Below are 19,357 nucleotides of genomic sequence, written 5' to 3'. Positions count from 1 at the left end.
TAAGCAAAAAAAAAAAAAAGTTTAAAAAAATATAATTAAGGAGTTTCACTTCTGCTGCAATTTTGAAATCCTTCCTAGTAATTTTCACAAATGCAGAGTGACAGAGGAACTTTAAGTAAAAGGGCAATTTGGTCTTACTTGAAAAATTACATAATTTCATTTATTCACCATCTGTATATATCTGCCATTTACAACCAAGATGGATCCAGAGAACAGGATCAGACTTCCTGATTCAAAGAGTACATTTAATTACATTCAGGAAAATTCTGAATGCATGGAAATCAATATACATTTTCCCATTGACTTCCATGGGATCAGAACTTCACTGATCTTCTCAGAAGAAAGATGCTCCCTTTTTGTTTGTTCTTATGACCTACTTATCAGGTTGTTTGAACATAAACTAACTTCAGCTAAGCAAATCTGTATTTCTCAGTCACTCACAACAGACCCCAAATCCATAATTTCAATAGCTGACACCATAAAAACAGTGCTTTGATGAGCTGACTCAACAGTAAAACACATTTAAAGTTAGTTTATATATATTTACCTATAAAGCAGGTATCCCGTAAATGAAAGTAAAACTGCTGAAACTAGAAAATGAGGCTGTCAGTATAGTGAATGGAATATTTCAATGCCGAAGCCTAAATTAGATGTGCATAAGCTAACAAATCAGACCATTCAGCACTGTGCAGAATCTTTTCTGAGAGCTTAGCTTCTGCTGATTCTCAGTGATAAGAGACACTCCCTCTATATGTTTCTAATTGCTTGCTTTTCTACTACTAAATCCTGCTTTCTTCACTTTGAAAATAAAGACTAATGTCCCATGTAAAAGGAGACTAGATTATTAAATACAGTAACCCAAGTAACTCTGGTCTAGCTTTTGGTGGGGGCTTGGACAGTCAGACAGATGACTTCCAGAAGTACCCTCCCACTCCAAGTTATTCTATGATTTTAATGTATTCACACAGATACACATATATACAAACACACATGCACACGTCTGTAGGTGCATACACACGTACAGAAACACTCATACTCTTTTCTGCAACTGCTGATCTCCACATGCTGTTCTTCTGGCTGACACCAAGAACTACCTCTTTCAGACCAAAGTTGTTGCAGTTTAAAAGCAGTTACTTAGGGGGAAAATGTAGCAAAGAAAATAGCCCAATGGATACAAAATTCATTTCCTAGTTGGAGCCCTAAATACAGCTCACTGCTAGAGTACTGAATCTGACCAACGGAGTCCGAAGTAGCAAGTGAAACAGAAGGCAATGCCAAAAGGCGTGAAAATCTAGGAATGCAGGAATTCCTATTGGAATTTGTGCATGTAAACACATGCACTTTAAAGTTTTGGTGTTGGAGTTTTTGGTGGGTATTTTGGGTAAGTTTTTTGTCTTTTAAGTGAAGAGAAAGTAATTTTAATAATTTCTATGGATAAAAGAAAAGAAGTTCAGCTACGCCATCTGCTTCTATGCTTACTGACATATAAAATATAACCCATAGCTGCATTTTACTATACTGTTCTGTGAAAGGTTCATTTGAACATGGGAAAATGCAAAACTTGGAGCTAACTATACCATACGTTAGGTGGGTGGGTGACGCAAAGCTGAAAGACACATTTGAACAGTGAAAATAAAAGTGCTTTCCTCTAACTTTCCCAATATATTCACACTGAATGATTATGACAAAGCAAAAATTATTCTAACAATCAAGTGCAAATGAAAGAATTGTATGGCTTGATAAACTCACTTCTATTTCCTTCCCTGGAGAAAGATGACTAAGATTGACTGATCCACCTGAATTATGAAACATTTTCACAGGACATTTAGCTTCATTTTGTACTAACTCCTGATACTGGTTCACCACTCTGAAATAAACAACAAGAACAAAGAGATTAACAACTGTGAAGTTCAAAGTAGATATATATATGTAAACATATAATTGTGTATGTTACCTGGTCATATGCTACACATAAGTAACATAATATATATTTTACACATAAGCATGTAACTATATAGAGATGCACATATATAAAATATATCTAGATATCTTTCTACTTTATGTTCCTGGGCACTTTCCTTACATTTATTCTTTTTCAACTTTTCACTGTCTTTTCCTGATGCCTATCTGGAGGAACATATGTAACAGCAGACAGAACAGTTCCCTTCATGGGGATCCCATTCCTTTACAAGTGTTGAGGATCTTTATAAAGCTGTTAAAGATGTAGCTATAGAGCTACCTCTCTATTAATCTGAAAGAACCAAGTTGAGGGAATACTGTTTCACAAACATGAGCAGAATATACAGAGTGACCTTACATACTTGAAAAATCAATCTGAAGACCTGTTGTCACTTATTGTCACTGTCTTGTTGGCAGACTGAACTTCAGTGAAAAACTGCAGGAACATTCCATTAGCTTACACCTAAATGCCATGAACTACACCTTATTTTGGTATAGCACTGATTCAATATGTGTCATGTGACTAATGCAGACACAAGCAAGGGCCCAAGACACAGCAGAGGAAAGGCTGCAGTGTACACTTTTCAGCAATTTGATTTTAGACTGCCATAAAATTAAAGTGGTATCAGAGTAATAAAACACCATGTGCTCAAAAAGGTGGCCCTGCCCTCCTTCCTCCTCTACTGTTTCTTCTTGTCCTAGTCCCTGAAACCCCACTGCTTATCCTGACAGAACGATCTGTGCAATCCAGTAACAAACATGATTAGGAAATAAATCCCTGTTAAAACTAGACCCCTGTGTATTGTTGTTTTAGTTTTCAGCCAATCAATCCCCCAATTCAGCTTACAGCACAAACAAAAGTCTTTATTAGCACAAAGAAGGAAGGAGAAAACATAAGCAAAGAGTTTCTTGATCAAAACTATCTATTAAAATGAACATTATTATTGGGTTTTGACCAAATTGAGGACTCATCTCCCTGCCTGGCACATAAATGGGGGGGTGGAGCAGAGATTGCTTTTTAAAGGTTCTGTGCTCATACGCACAAATGCAGGTACCTATGTGACGCACACACAAATATCCGAGGAAATACTCACTTTGCTGCTTGTTATCCCACAGTTGCTACTCCTAATCATTCTACAGCTAATATATACTGGAAAAGTGTTTTGTTACTTGCTTCTCTAAGAAAGCTGAATCAAGTCATGCAAAACACGCAAAAGTAAGTTGTATACATCTTAAGTCCTAGATTACACTTAAAAGTTCAAATGAATTATTTTCATGACTGCTAATTTACCATACAAAATGTCAAGATGAAATTCCTGCTAAGTGCCCTCAACATTTACCTGTGTAATGAGGAATAATTGTGCAAATAGCTAACAACATGCTTGAAATTTAGGTATAAGCTGTATTCACGTATTTGCTTTTCTCTGTTTTTCCTTGCTTGTTAAATACAGAAACTGCACACTACATTCTACTTCTTATGAGGATTAATTTCTCTTATTTTCTTCATCTGCTCTGCATTTGTTTCCATATAACCATAACATTAGCAGTCATAACGGCTAGAAAGTACAAAATCAATTATTTGGCATCAAGCTATACGGTTGTACATACTATATTAACTTACCTTTCAGCATCAGTCTTGGAACCAATAAGGAACCTGAAATGTAAAATATAAAATACATTTTCAGTCATGAATTGGATTAAAAGAATGTTTTTATCACCACACAACTTAGAACAAACGTCGGTGCTGTTCTTCTTTCAGATCTTCTTAAAATACAGGAGATACTGTATCCATTTAATGGACTGGGTTATTATTTGGTACCTGAATTACAAATGTGGCTTCATAGCTATATATACAGCACACAGAGAGTCTCCTTTAAGAGTAATAGTAAATTATCTATGAAAGGTAGAAAATGGAAGTCTTACATTTTATACTTAAAAAAAAAAAAAAAGGGAAGTAACTGCTACAGGATTGCTACTGTGAAAAGTACAAGGGAAAAGTTACCTATAAATCAACATGCTCATACTGAAACATATACTTAAGTGTCCTGTATGTCAAAACCAGCCCCATCTGCAACATTTTAACAAACATTTAATTTCCATTGCTTGACTTCACTTATGCAAGTTCATGATTTCCTGGAACTCCTAAATAAGCATTTCTATTTTGTGCAATACTTACGGCTTGCAAACTTACTACTTCAGTGATTTTTACTTTTTTTTTTTTCTAAACACAGACCTCCTCTCTAGCTCAAAAAAAAAAAAACCACAACAAAACACCTCAAAAAAACCAAACCAAACCCAACCAAAAATCGCTTTATAGTAGAACAACAAAAACAGATTCTGAGCCTTTTGCTTTACGTGACAGTTTTCTAATGAAGAAATACCCAAATTTTAATGAACTTCAACTGGCAATCACAGAATTGTTAGGGTTGGAAGGGACCTCTGGAGATCACCTAGTCTAAATGCCAAATGTCTTAAAAAAAATGGACGAGAGCAATGATTTCCAAAAAAACCCTGAAGCATTTAACACCTATAAATCCTTTTAATTCCCAACCTTATTACACAATTATAAGCTAGCACTGCTGTTCTAGGAAGATCAATACTAAGTACGTGTGCTGGTTTTGGCTAGGACAGAATTAATTTTCTCCATAGTAGCTGGTATAGGGCAAGGTTTTCAATTTGTAGTGAAAAAGTGTTGCTAATTCAGGGATGTTTTAGTTACTGCTGAGCAGTACCTACATAGAGCCAAGGCCTTTTCTGCTCCTCATCCCATGTCATCAGTAAGTGGGAGGCGCAGGGCTACACATGAAGCTGGGAGGGGACACAGCTGGGACGGCTGACCCCAACTGACCAAAGGGATGTTCCATACTATGGCATCATACTCAGCATATAAAGCTGGGGAAAGAAGGAAGTGGGGGACATTTGGAATTACAGCATTTTGTCTTCCCAAGTAACTGTTACACATGATAGAGCCCAGCTTTCCCAGAGATAACCAGTGTCCTGGTTTCAGCTGGGATAGAGTTAATTTTCTTCCTAGTAGCTGGCACAGTGATGTATTTTGGCTTTAGTCTGAGAACAATGCTGATAACACACTGATGTTTATAGTTGTTGCTAAGTAATGCTTACTCTGATCAAGGACTTTTCAGTCTCATGCTCTGCCAGTGACGAGGGGCACAAGAAGGCAGGAGGAAGCAGAGACAGGACACCTGACCCAAACTAGCCAAAGGAGTATTCCATACCACAGCACATCATGCCCAGTATATAAAATGGGGGTGTCACCCGGAAGGAATTGTTCGCTGTTCCCATCAGGCTGGGTATCAGTCAGCACATGGTGAGCAGTTGTGTTGTGCATCACTGCTGTTTGGTTTTGCTTTTGTTGTTTCCCATCTTGCTCTTTTTGTTATTTCCCTTTTCATTATTATTATTAGCCTTAGTATTATAACTTATTTTCATTATTAAACTGTTCTTATCTCAACCTACAGGTTTTACTTCCCCCCAGTTCTCCTCCTCATCTCACTGAGGATGGCAGTGAGTATGTGGCTGCATGGTACTCAGGTGCCAGCTGGGGTTAAACCACCACAGCCAAACACCTGCCTGCAGGTAGGAAGTGGTGAACACATTCCTTGTTTTGCTTTGCTTGTGTATGCAGCTTTTGCTTTATCTATTAAACTGTCTACCTCAAACCAGGAGTTTTCTCACTTTTACCTTTCCAGTTCTCTCCCTCCTCCCACAGGGGGTGGGGGAGTCAGGGGAGACAGATGGTGGTGAAGTGAGCAAGCAACTGAGTGGTGCTCAGTTGCCAGCTGGGGTTAAACCACAGTAGTATAGAAACAAACAGTAAATAGTTCAGTCTAGGGATAAAACATCCTGAGTATTACGAAGACTTTAAGATTTTAATAAATAAGTTGAAAAGAGGAGGCTCAGGGGATATGTTATAGCAGCCTTCCAGTACCTAAAGGGGTCTACCAGAAAGCTGGAGAGGGACTTTTGACAAGGATTGACAGAAGAGGCAGTGGCTTAAAACTGAAAGAAGGTAGATTTAGATTAGACATTAGGAAGAAATTCTTTCCTCTGAGGGTGGTGAGGCACTGGCACAGGTTGCCCAGAGAAGCTATGGCTGCCCCATCCCTGGCAGTGTTCAAGGCCAGGTTGGAAAGGGGTTTGAGCAACTTGGTCTAGTGGAAGGTGTCCCTGGCCCATGACAGAGGGGTTGGAACTAGATGGTCTTTAGGAACCATCCTATGATTCTATTTAAACCCCCCCCCCCCCCAAAAAAACCCAAAAAAACAAAACCCAAAACTTTTACTAACAGAACTAAAAAGTGTTCAGGCTCACTGACGTTTGTCTTACTGAAATTTACGGGGCTTATTCTGCCACCTCCATATTCCAGATTCTGCCATACAAAGAATCTGGTACACACAACAAAAAGAGCCAAGAATAAAGAACTTTGAACAACCACAGGCAACAATAGCGGACTCAAAACAATTCAAAATGATGAAGCTTATAAGGAGCTCATGTTTTTCTTTATCCTTTATTTAGCCTAAATTTCTCTGTGTAAGGATAAACATAATCAAGTCTTACGTTTTCGCAGCATCAGGCAAATTTTGACAACAATCAAATTTATGAGTAACACTGAAAAAGAGTGCTAACAAAGTCTCACAGTGCCTCCACAATTTGAGTGAGTTGGTCTTTTGTTGTTGATGTTGGGTTTTTTTATTTGGTTTTTGTTTTTACAATATATCCTTAATGTAAAAGCACATGCAGATTTAACATAGAAGCATATTTAAGACATGATGGTTGAATATAGTTTTTGTTTTGGTTTTATTGTGTTCATTAGCTGAATTTTTCAAACAAAACTCTTAGATTTCTAGCTCTGGAGTATATTTATGACTGAAAATGAGAAATAATGTTTGTCTTCCTTCATCTACCAGATCGCAGCACAGTTTAAAAGAACATGTAACTTACTGTGATGGAGTTAATAGGTTGTCATTTTCTTCATCACCTTTGAGTGTCTGAATTTTACCATAGTACAAAGGATTGCCAAGAGACTGAAAAATGGTCAGTTTTGTTTTTTGAAGCTGATTACCAACTTCACATTCAAACACATAATCATCTTTTATTTCCTAAAAAGACAGAATAACCAAGTAAGTCTTAAGCAAGTAATAACAGAAAAAGACAGTAAAGTATGCTAGTTCTATACAATACAGTAAGAAACACTCTATAAGAAAGGTAAGTAACACTTTGTAAGAAAAGGTGCATTATATAAAATGAAAATGATTTAAGAGAAAATCTGAAAGGATGAGAAAAAAGAGTTTATCTTCTCTTACAAATACCAAACTATTGCAAACCCAATGCAGACTGAGTAAACCTATACAGAAACAGTTTTATATAAATTACGACAATGCTGAAAAATGTTCCAAGTAAAATGTTGAAGATTAAAGTCTATGGGAACATACTACTTTTTGCCAATATGAAATTACAAAGGTATCAGGCTGTTAATAAAGACAGTATCTTGCCTCTGAAATCGCAAAGAATTAATTAATTTATGGCTAACTATATTAAATGACTACTTCTTACCAAATCACATATTTTATGCGAAAAATCTTAAGGTTCAACTTAAACATTGCTTTTCCTTGTATTTCTGGAAAACATGAGGAAATTACAAGACCAATCACATGCATACTGCACTGCATGAAGCTACAAGTATCTGTAATAATCTTTCTGTGTCTATATAACTCATGGAAGATTAAATTGGAGGAGGGAAGATTACTTCCTCATTACTTTGATTTTGTTGAAATAGGAGGCATTTTAACTAGAGAGAAATTTAGCTGAGGATCTAAACTACTCACATGTGCTGGCCAGACAGTTGGTTGCGAGTCATCAGGCTTGATAGACTTTTCCACTTTAGCGTACTTTTCCACCTTAATGAAAATTAGGATATCAGAAAAGAACGAACAATAGTTGTATTGGGCCAGAGTCAGTCTAGCACAGTTTCTTGTTTTTAACAGTGGCTGACACGATATTCTTAAAAAGTGAGTGCAAGAAGCAGACCAGGAGAGTTTGGTACTTTGTACAGTATCCCCTCTTGTGTTATGCATTCAGAAAAAAGTAAATTGTGGAACCTCCAGAACTTTACGTTTATTCTGTTACGCCATGTTTGCTATGCTAAACTTAACCATGTGAAACATGGCTTAAGAATACAGATTTAAATCACTACCTGCAATGTGGAATGGTGTATTTGTTTTACATGGTCTGTTCACACCGTTTCTCTCATCCAAACTATCACATTACAATTGCAGTGTATTCCAATGTGGTTTAGCTTGTGTTCAGACCTCACAGTACAGAAAAATAATTTTAAAATCTTAAAGTCACTCCCATTTTTTAAAGGTCATTCTTTGACACTGGATACTTTTTCGTCACTTCTTCACACAATACAATGTTCAATACAATTGCTAATAGGAATAATTAGACTTACATCCACTTCAGAAGGCGCAGTCAAGTAGCAAGGGTTCTGTTTCCACATATCTACGCACTGGAGGTGAAAAAGCAGTATTAATGTATTAAGTGTTTTAAATAAATAGCTAGAAGTACGCTAACCAATGTCTCAAAACACTTACATTTCCAGCTTTAGAAATTTTGAGGTCATACTGCTGGGCTCCCTTCCTCTCCTTTCTCTTCTGCAAGTAGTCAAGTAGCCTGAGCTGAGGTGGAGTTGAATAGTGAGCTAGTTCCTGCTGTCTGTTCAGAGATGACCTTGAGTACCTTTTGAAGCACCTATGTTAAAATGACAGGTAAGCTTGGAAAACCATCAAAATTAAATTCCCCACTGCCTATGCACAAACAAAAATATGCATGGAAATGGTACTTAGTGTTTGAAATATTAACTTTAAAATGCCATACTGGATTACACGGCATGCCTCAAACTCTTGATTTTAAATTTTTTAAGAATACTAGTATACTGTTCATGTGTTTGAGCATTAAGTATGGGGTTATTTTTTAAATGCATAATTGAACTACATTGTCAAAATTAGTAACTCACTGAAGTTGTCAAGCTTAAAATATCTGTATATTTTCACAGGTTTCTGCTTATGTATTTATATGGTTATAAACACAGTAACTGCCCTCCATTCTCTGTCTCACACCAAACCTACTGGTACATTAGTGCTGTTCTGGACATTCATTCAACACCTTTGGCTACTATTCTAGTAGAACATTTGTTGATCACCAAGCTCTAATTTTAAAGACAGCTTGATCGATGTCATTATTTATACTTTTTTAGGCATTACCCATTGGTTGTATGTTAACACAGTATTTCAATGCAAATCTAGTTTTAAATATTTCAGTAATTCTGACAGACCACTTTAATTCTAGAGAGCGAAAGCAACTCTTGGTAGAACAAATGTGAACCATTTCAAGCTGTTGTGGAAAAAAGTGAACAACCATGCACAAAAGTGAAACAATTTCAGTGTTTTACATACAGTGAATTCCACATTACTTTTAAGTTTCTAAGAGTCTCATATGCCTACACTTCTGTTTAGCCTGAATGTCAAGCATATAAATAATTCCCTCGATTTCCTCCTTTAGGATTAAACCTGCACATAACTTTTAACAAATCAGAGACTAACATACAACATATCTATTTATACATTTTACATTACTGAGTTGCCATCTGACTCAGTTTACATCTGAATTACACAAAAAGCACAAAAATCAAAACTGCAACATAATATGTTACGAAAATTATATACACAGTCTCTTGATATACAAAAACAAGCATATTACACTATCTGCTACTAACTGAAAGAGTACAATGCCAAGCACATAAAAATAAGATATAATTTCTTGACTGTTCCTTATGTTCCTAATATTTAAGTAGATATTGCATATGAGCAGCAAAATTTTCACATAAAGCATTATTTATATTTTTCTTTGAAAGACTCCATAAAATTGCAAAGAAAGTCTCAATGTGCTTTGCACTGAAAACTACCGTTTCATGGGGCGAGTATTCATCTTCTGCTTGTTGTACAGGAGTCTATTTGTAGTACAGGTCACTGCTATTGAAGGATCAAGACACAAAGGCTCTGCCGTAGCCAGAATAAGTTGGCTTTCAAGTAGGAGTTTGTCTTCCTGTAATATATACAGCTATTAATAAATGTAAAAAATATGAAGACTTTTACACTAATTAAGTTGATATCTACCTATGTGCAAGTTATTTTAGAGATAAGTAAAAAAACGATGGGTTGATAGTCAACAAAAGAAAACAGTCAACAGTTAAGAATCAGTAACCATTATCAGGAGTTAGAGAGCTTTGGGTGAGGTTTCCACGAGGAAAATAAATCCTTTTGAAAAGTAGGGGGCGTGTTGTTTAGTTTTTTGTTTTAAACACAGTACTAGTGGCAAGGAAATCCATTACCTGTCAGTGATTCATACTGATGGACCGATAATCAGTCATAAAGAGGAATCTACCTGGGACTTTAGATTACAATTTGAAATAGATTTGAGCATGGTTGTGGCTCTGAAATACAAACAAGCACATCAGGTACACCATGCTATCCAGCATTTAACTAAAACTGTACAACTGTAGTTAATTAGAATTCTCTTTATTTTAACAGTATCAATAGCAAAATGAAGCTAGAGGAGCAATTGTACCATTAGACTCCAACTGCTCTTCTGGGGCTGATAGCTGAAGATGTCTTAAGTAAGGTAAATTAGTTACAGTAACTCCAACAATTTTTGATAATGCAGAATGACAGTAAGGTCTGATTCTACAAAACTTCCAGCAAATCCTATTGTTTTCTATGGCATCTTCTGGGAAGATGCTACTAAGTTAAATTTGGCAGCTCTCTGGAACATGTACCATGCACCACTACACACATCACTGACAGTATGAATTAATAATAATAAAAAAATCAGTTCTGTTTACAAGATTTTATTAAAAAAAATAATTTATATAAATTTTCTGTAATTCATTGTGTATTTAAGACATCGCTGTAAAGTTCTGCAATAACTGCTAATCCACTGCCCTGGGTTCAGCTACAGCCATCATTTTTTCTCCTTCTTTGTAGCTGGTGCAGTTTTGTGGTTTTGACTTTCAGCCTGGGAACAACGCTGATAATACCGATGTTTTTAGTTGTTGCTCAGTAATGTTTACTCTGACCAAGGACTTCCTCAGTCTCATGCTCTGCCAGGGAGGAGGGGAAGCCGGGAGGAAGCAGAGACAGGACACCTGACCCAAACTGGCCAAAGGGGTATTCCATACCACAGCACGTCATGTCCAGTATAGGAACTGGGGGGAGTTACCCGGAAGGCCCAAATTGCGGCTCGGGCTGGGCATCAGTCGGCGGGGGGTGAGCGGTTGTATCCTCTCCCCTTGTTATTTCCCTTGTTATTATTATTACTGGTGGTAGCAGTAGTGGTTTGTATTATACCTTAGTTACTGGACTGCTCTAATCTCAACCCATGGGAGTTACATTCTTTCAGTTCTCCTCTCCATCCCTCTAAGAGCGTGGGGAGGAAGAAGGCGGGGAGTGAGTGAGTGTCTGCATGGTTCTGAGTTACTGGCTGGGCTGTAAACCACAACACCCACCTGTGTCCATTTGTGGTTGTCACTTGTTATAGAATGCACGTCACAAATTAAAGTCTGAGGAAGAAGACATGATGGCAATTAGCTTTCAACTAAACAATAAAATTTCTTAACATATGTTCAACAGTAGTTGATACGCAGTCTAGGAACTACTTTAACACTGAGCAATGACTTAAAACACTTCTTACTTGCATTGTCGGACGCAAAAGAATGTGCTTGCTTTGGTATGTTGGAGATTTCATGTTACCAGACTGCCTATAGTCACGTATTTCTGCTATGACACATCCACAATGAAAAATGTTAACCTAGTTGAAACAAAAAAACAACTTGTAAACAAAAATATTTACCAAGCTGCCTCAGCCCCTGCCTCCAAAAAAGAAGTTTGATTGTATCATACAAAATTCAGTAATACTATGATTAAAACTAATGACTAATCTTGTCAGACCAGTGGTCTTTAATACATACCCAAAATACAAGCTTCAAATTTAGTTTTTTCAAATGCCAGCATGTAGTTGTAAGAAATCCCCATGCCAAATATTTCATAATGACAAAGAACACAAGACATTTTGCTAGAGCATAAAGTTAAAGTCGCTTGGCAGCCTTAACCAAAGCAATCTCTCTTATATCCTTTTCTCCCCAGTATCTCTTTTTGCTATGTATCGATAAAATATTTATTTGGGGCATTAAATATTACAGTTCCAAATGCACATTTGGAATCACCTACGTGAAGCACTCAAAAAACAAAACAAACAAAAAAAAAAAAACCTCAAAGTATATCTATAAAAATTCTGTTTTTGAAAACAAAACTTTCAAACCTGAGATTTTTCTAAAAGATCAACCAAAATAGGTGGTAGTTCCTCTGCATCCAAATACTCAAGCAGTTCTCCTTCCTCATAAGGCAGACGGATGGTCTCAGAATCTGAATTGAAACAGAACACGCTGCTGTTCTTTTGCCTTTCAAGTTCAGATATTAACAATGTGAAATCTAAAACAAGCTTGCCACAGGAAAAAGCAGGGCCAGTAGAAACCTACTGAAACAGGCAATTTGTTTGCATAGTATTGATTTTAACATCTATTTCTGGAAGAAACAATTTGACTGAAGGAAAGTAAAGCAGGAGTAGCTAGGATAAGCAACTCAGGAAGCTACGGGGAGGTAAGAGATTGGAAGGCTATTAAAATGGCTCATATGTACTGACTTATGTTGCACCATTAGAGACTGTTTCTAAGCACCTCACAGCTATATGTAAATTTTTAGTTCAACTACTGCTGATTTTTGGTTAAATTGGTTTTGGGATTACGCTACACGTAAAACAGTAACATGTAAGCAACAACACATTCTAACTATTTATAAAGCATACTGAGTATTTTTAAAAACTGAAGAGCAAAAATATTACCTGAACCATTTTTTCCCCTGAGCATAAGTGAATAACCCTCATTTCCCGGATAGAGGTTCACTACCAGGCATGACAACGTCTCCTGCATAACCAGCTTCTCGAGTAAATTCACATTTCGCCTCAGCTTCTGCTTTAGAAGTAAACATTACTCATGAACATAGTACTTACTATCAAGTAATCAGTAGAAATAAAAACAATTTGTAAAATATGAGTACTATTTAGATTAATGATGAAGTATATATCTAAACAACCCCAGTTAATTCGACTGTATTCAGCAGTTTGTACATTATGTATTATTATACATACTTACACACAGACTTTAAGAAACCCATTCATTTAAATTACCCCCGCTTGAATTGTAAGTCCAGAGACACAGTTAACAAAAATAACCCTAAGTTACAATGTTGTAAATCTGCAGTGCACTATAATTTCTATCATTTCTATGAGTATCATTTATACACTTACACATTGTTTTATAACAGCAACAAAATATTTAGTACTTTCAAATACTCCTAACAGAAGGAGATACTTCTTTCTAACATTAAAATATTGAATTACAGCATTTGGAAGCTTTCTTAATTGAATTGCCTTGTCTGTATTTGCTGAAATCTGATCCAGCAGCTGCAGAGACTATTCCTTTATTTAACTGTAAGAAATATCTTTTCCAGGTATAAGAAAAGGTTCTTTTAATTAATTAGAATATTTCAAAAGACCCCATACACATCCTACTAATTTAAACATTCAGAACTTAAACCAATGAATTCTAAACCTCGGTTTTACACTTTCTGGTTGGAGGCTAGATTTCAAAGCTGAATATCAGGTCTGGGTGGAGCCATTCACTGCAAGTTAACCCTAGCATGCTACTAATCCTGCCAAACTACTCATTTCACATACACTCAACTAAGTAGAACTGGGCTATTTCTTTTTGATCAGGTTTATCTTTCCAGAGATACTGAGAAGATAGAAAGCAGAATCATTACTTATAAGGGAACAAATCAAGAGAAACATACTAAAAAAAAAAAACCCTAAATCCCACAGCAATATAATGCAACATAGCAGATATGCAGAGGAAAAAAAGAAAGAGGAAAACCCTTCCATCTCCTGCTATACAGTTTTAGAACCACTGCCCAAAGTTAACTCTTCCCCGTGCATCATAAATGACGGTGACTACATCTTACTGGCTTTTACAGTTTAGAAATCACGGATACTAACACAAAGAAAAGGTCAAAAATAGCACATAAATCCTGGAGAACTAAGGGGGAAAGAACTGGAGGAGGAGGAGTGATGGGGGAAAACATGTCATGGCAACAACAGAGACTGCTCAGGAAAGCAAATTCTTCACATAAGACTCTGCAGATGCAGCTTGTTACGCAAAACCTTCTTCAGTGAAAAGTCTTATTAACCACGCCCCAAAGTACCCCAAGCCTGGAGACTGTACATGCCTCGCTTCAATTTTCAGACACATGGCTGAGTAGGTGATATAACTATTGGGCTTTTACTCAGACACAGCATGAAGCAGCCTGAGGTACAGCAAATGCCATTTGAGAACAAAGACAACACTCAACTACTCTGACATCTTTTCTCTTAATAATTTAGACATTGTCATCTTTTAATGGAAAAGCTTTTGCCTTTTTTTCCCCAACGTTGGACAGATTAATACTTCCATGTTTAGTTATGCAATGGCATTATAAGAATTCTGGAAGAGTTGATTTAAAAAAGGATCATCAGGTTATATAGGAGAGGTTAAGAACAAATTATTTATACTAAAATTGTATTTAAAAATAAAAAAGGCAATTATAGAAGCAATTCCATTCTTCTATCACTAGGACAGAATCAATACTGCTTCTGAAAGTTGTTACTAATAATAATGTTAACAATTCTAATCCAACTTTACTGTTTTCAAAAGTGAAGAAAAAGGATAATTTAATTAGCACATTATTCCATTGAAAGTACAGGCACTGAATAATTTAAAGTGACTAGTAACTACTCACAGAATTTCTAAATAAACAATTAATCTTTTTCCCCCAGAAATTTATCTATGCATGCAAGTAATTGCTACAAGATTTATTTTATGGAAAGCCTCTGCTCCTTAAACACCTAATAAGTAAAATATATAATGGTAATTCAATTGTAAATGTAATTAAATTGAGTTAATCACATGACTCTCTAATTAAATTTTTTTTGTTTGTTTTTTGGTTTGGTTTACTTTTTGTTGATTTGTTTTTGTTTGCTTGTGGGGTTTTTTGTTTGTTTTGGGTTTTTTTTAGGTTTTGCTCAATAATATTTGGCCGGTTACAGTTTGGGGTTTTTTGCTTGTTTCATTTTTTTGGAGGTTAGGTTGTTGAAGAGGGAGACAACAATCACACAGGGCTAAGAACATTTCTGACACTGCATTTGTATTACCTGAACTTCTTACGACATATTCTAAGCACATTTTAAAATTTAAATTTAAAATATAAAACCTCTCCAAGACACTGGAGTAAATCAGCATTTTAAGCACAAACATTTCAATAAGTACATTTCACTAAGCATGAGAACTTTTTATGACTACACAAATCAGCTTTCTCCTTTGAGCTGACTATTAGAGATATTATGTCAGAGCTGATATTAAGCATTAGTTCAGGTCTGGTCTGGAAAGATTTTAAAGATCAAGGAGTGGCCTGAGGTGTATTATATTTCTTAAGTGTTCATTGCAGTATACTGTGTTCAGACACCAAGCAACAGGCCAGATATACTGCTCTGTTACACCAGCTAGAACTCAACCCTCTCTGACTTCATCCACAAAAAAGCAGCACTCCTCCCTCCCGAACATGCACCACAGTGACAGGGTGATGGCTGGGAGACAGCACAGAGAAGGAACAGGTGCTTCGTTTTACTTCTGATGATTACCACTAAATCTTCAATTGATTTTCCCACTTTATGACTGAAAAACTGGTCAAAAACCTTTAAATAAACAGATTGTCTTCATAAAAATGAAATAAAAAAACCCTCTTGTAGCTATTTATTGTATCTCTATGAAGTAGAAGTCTAAAACAAGTACCCTGGGTTCTTCCCTTGACTTTGGGCAAGTTTCATTAACCCCAGCACCACTTTATGCTGGTGGTTTACGCACAGAAGATGCACCTTGAAAGGCACAATTGTGTCACAACTTCAACAAAACTACTAACTATTTGAAAATTTTATTAATGAACAACGCAAAACATTGAAAGAACAAAACATTGTTCTTTCAGGAGGCAGAAAAAGCAAAGCAGTTTTGTATATCCTGACTGAAAAACAAAAAATACTCGAAGCATCGTTTGGTTACAAAATACAAGGAATAAACTGAAGCCTAAAGATGTTTGTGACCTAGCTGGACCAAAATTGGGTCCTGAGAAAAGACTACGTATACTGTGCTATTGGCTGCCATGCCAATAGAGACTAGCATTAATGCAGCTCAAAGACTAGGGCCACACAGCCTCTGTAGTGGAGGCAAGAAAACTTCTGTTTCATAAATAACACCTAAGTTAAGTTTTTGTGGATCAAGCTTCAGGAATACCGTGATCTGAACAAAGTCTGCTTGTTTCACCCCGATGAAGTTAACTTTGCTTTAAAGTTCATTCTTACAGTCAATCATTTCCTCACCTTATACATGCTATATTTTCTTCAAGAACATCATAAGCATGTAATACAATGCTTTATACAATATCCCAAGTACATTCAACTGCATATCATCCATCACCATTATACATCAATTAAGGACAAAAAACCACAATCAAAACTGATATCAAAAGTGATAATTTTTTTTTTTTTTTGGTAGCTGAGTTCCTCAGATTTACTTGCCTGACACAGATACTTCCAGCCCAAACACCAGCTCTGTTTCCACATTCATGTTTAACTCTGCTTCCAAAATCACTGGTTTGATTTTTATTTCTTTCAACTTTTAGATACAGGAATGCTGCACACTAGAGACAAATTACTGTAGATAATCAGCCCCCTCTCTGTAGTGTGCATGTGCACAAGCAGAAGAGACGCTGAGAAGCAATAAAGCTGGGCAGACCGGACTAACAGAGGATGAATAATTAATTAGTACTTTGTGGAAAATCTGGTCTTCCCTATGAACACCAAGAACAGTCATGCTAAGCAATTGATTCTGAAACAGTGATACTGACAACACTACACATGGCATTGATGCTGGCCCTGAACTTGACCACAACTGACTTTAGTGACACATGATTAAGTCAGAACAAACAGGTCACTCAAGCCAGTCCGGGCCTTACTATTCGTATTATATCACCCATTTTGGATTGGATTTCTCTCCATTCTAGACCATTCTTTTGAAATTCTCTTTTCATACAGAGATAAGCATTTCAAGAGCACAATCTCTACAATCTTCTGCCAGTATTCATTACCATTAAAAGCAGATTTAGGGTTACCAGGTAGTCACTGGCCCTCCCATCACCTTGCTTTTATTTAAAACTTCACAAAGATGGTATTATTAAATTACATAGTTTAGTCCACAAAAGTCATAATAATTGTTTCTCTTTCAGTCTTAGCTTTAGATAACTACTACAGTAACCAGAGTTTATTCTTTCTTTAACAAAGGAATTAAGGGAAATAAAGTATTTTCTGAACTTTTCTGTTTAAACAGCAATAAAAAGCTTCTTAGCAATTTCCACTTACCTTTATCTCAGGCTCTTTTTCACATTCTTCTATATATAAATCATAGAGTTTTTGAAATACAGATTTTCTGAAATTAAAAAACAACCTTAACATGTAACCAAAATTAAACCAAAGAAATGCTATTTAAAAACTAAACACTGAAACTCTTACTACCTTCCACTGGATAAATATTTTCTTTTGGGAGGTCTCTGACGGGCACTTTCAATGATATACTAGAAGAAAAAATAAACAAAAAAACCCAACTTATATTGCAAAGAAATTAATACTAAGTATCATGCAACTTTAGATCATTACCAGACAGCATTCTACGTATATAGAAGGTAATTAACTGATATGGCACATAACTGTTTCAAAAGAGTACTAAACATGATCTAACGTAAGTTACAGTCATCAACAAAGACACAGCGCAGTTTAGCTGTGAAACACAACGGTTCATGGCTACAGCATGAGTTGCACACACAGTCTTCATTCTACATTCATGGTTTGTAATTACAGTAGTAAACAACACTACTGTAGTTAACATGGTAGCATACTGAAGTTAATATGCTAAGATACAATCAAATTTATGTGTACTAGCTCAACGAAGTTTACAAATCAAGTACTCCTCAACAAAACAAGACTTCAAGAAGTTTAATTTTCCCCTTCTCTCTTCCATTTACAGTTCTCTCTATAGAGCCATGTGTTATAAATACAACTCGTACATTAAATATTAAAATTAAAAAAAAAGATATCCTACATTAAACGTAGCTTATATTCTAACAAAGTTTTTCTAAATCTCTATTGTATGTCTGAAGTATTTTGACTAACAGTGTAGTCCAGAATTTCAGTGAAGAGAGTTTCTCCCACAGAAACATGCATTTCCCACGACAGGATTCAAGACAAACATTATATCAGATGTCAGCATGAAAGAACGTGAATGTGAAGGCACCTGCCTCTTCATTCTAACTAGGCTACCGCTAAAAATACTAAGAGGATTTTGCCATGTTTCTGCCCACTGTCTCTGTACAGCTCTGCTTATTTCACAGACCACAGATTTGCTGGTGTAAAAGGATAAAACTGAAGTCCTGCGTAGCCTATCATCATTGTACCAGATGATGTTCTCTGTACAACAGGTAAGAGACAAATACATGGCATAGCAATTTTAGTGAGAATTTTGCAAAAACAGTGTTATATATATGGGTGATTATTTACACACGATATATTTACTTAACACTGCTTTTCAGAAGAAATATAAAAATGCAATAGTTATTTTTAACTGAGACCAATATATTATATGCAAACAAATAACTGAACTATTCCTTACCTCTGCACGATCCAATGCCAGTTCTAAAGCTTGTTGCTGCAATAATTACAAATGTTTTTTTTAGAAATCATATTAACTGCTTTAACATCCTTATAGATAAAAAACACCACAAAAACTCTACTACTACTGATATGGATTTATATTTAGAAGATGGGATCAAACATGCTTTGGCACATACTAAACTTAGCAGCTGAAACCTCATGTAACTGCATCAACAGTAATTAATCCCACTACCAACTGTCCACATTTACAAGCTTTTGGCTAAATTACGAAGTCTTAGAACAATGAAAGGCCTTGATTCAACTCCAGGTAAGACAAGAGAAGCAATGCATTCACTTCAGTGGCAGGTGAACGAAGTCCTTAAGAATATATTTGTGACAAGCACTAATAAAAGTAAAAAACCCTGTTACTCAAAAAAACCTTACACATTAAACCCCACAGCAAAAACCTTTTAAATAGGAT

General features: G+C 36.0%; 1 protein-coding gene across 1 annotated transcript in view; it reads right to left on the bottom strand.

Moving 5' to 3' along the window:
- Window positions 1–18,931, bottom strand: part of SUPT20H (suppressor of Ty 20 homolog (S. cerevisiae)) — a gene marked incomplete at its 5' end in the record, with an annotated part of 31,034 nt that extends 12,103 nt beyond the window's left edge. The window contains 14 exons of the mRNA XM_010015081.1: window positions 1,750–1,867; window positions 3,581–3,613; window positions 6,922–7,079; window positions 7,806–7,877; window positions 8,432–8,488; window positions 8,574–8,730; window positions 9,944–10,083; window positions 11,543–11,596; window positions 11,728–11,844; window positions 12,355–12,458; window positions 12,934–13,060; window positions 17,593–17,659; window positions 17,746–17,804; window positions 18,896–18,931. Coding sequence (XP_010013383.1) covers window positions 1,750–1,867; window positions 3,581–3,613; window positions 6,922–7,079; window positions 7,806–7,877; window positions 8,432–8,488; window positions 8,574–8,730; window positions 9,944–10,083; window positions 11,543–11,596; window positions 11,728–11,844; window positions 12,355–12,458; window positions 12,934–13,060; window positions 17,593–17,659; window positions 17,746–17,804; window positions 18,896–18,931 — 1,299 coding nt within the window. The remainder of the gene's footprint in view (window positions 1–1,749; window positions 1,868–3,580; window positions 3,614–6,921; window positions 7,080–7,805; window positions 7,878–8,431; window positions 8,489–8,573; window positions 8,731–9,943; window positions 10,084–11,542; window positions 11,597–11,727; window positions 11,845–12,354; window positions 12,459–12,933; window positions 13,061–17,592; window positions 17,660–17,745; window positions 17,805–18,895) is intronic.
- Between the last annotated feature and the right edge of the window lie 426 nt (window positions 18,932–19,357).

This window comes from Nestor notabilis, unplaced genomic scaffold, assembly GCF_000696875.1.
Source record: "Nestor notabilis isolate BGI_N333 unplaced genomic scaffold, ASM69687v1 scaffold5165, whole genome shotgun sequence".
Classification (NCBI taxonomy): Eukaryota; Metazoa; Chordata; class Aves; order Psittaciformes; family Psittacidae; genus Nestor; species Nestor notabilis.
Note: the sequence above shows the minus strand (reverse complement) of the source record. Positions and strands in the feature narration are given on the sequence as shown.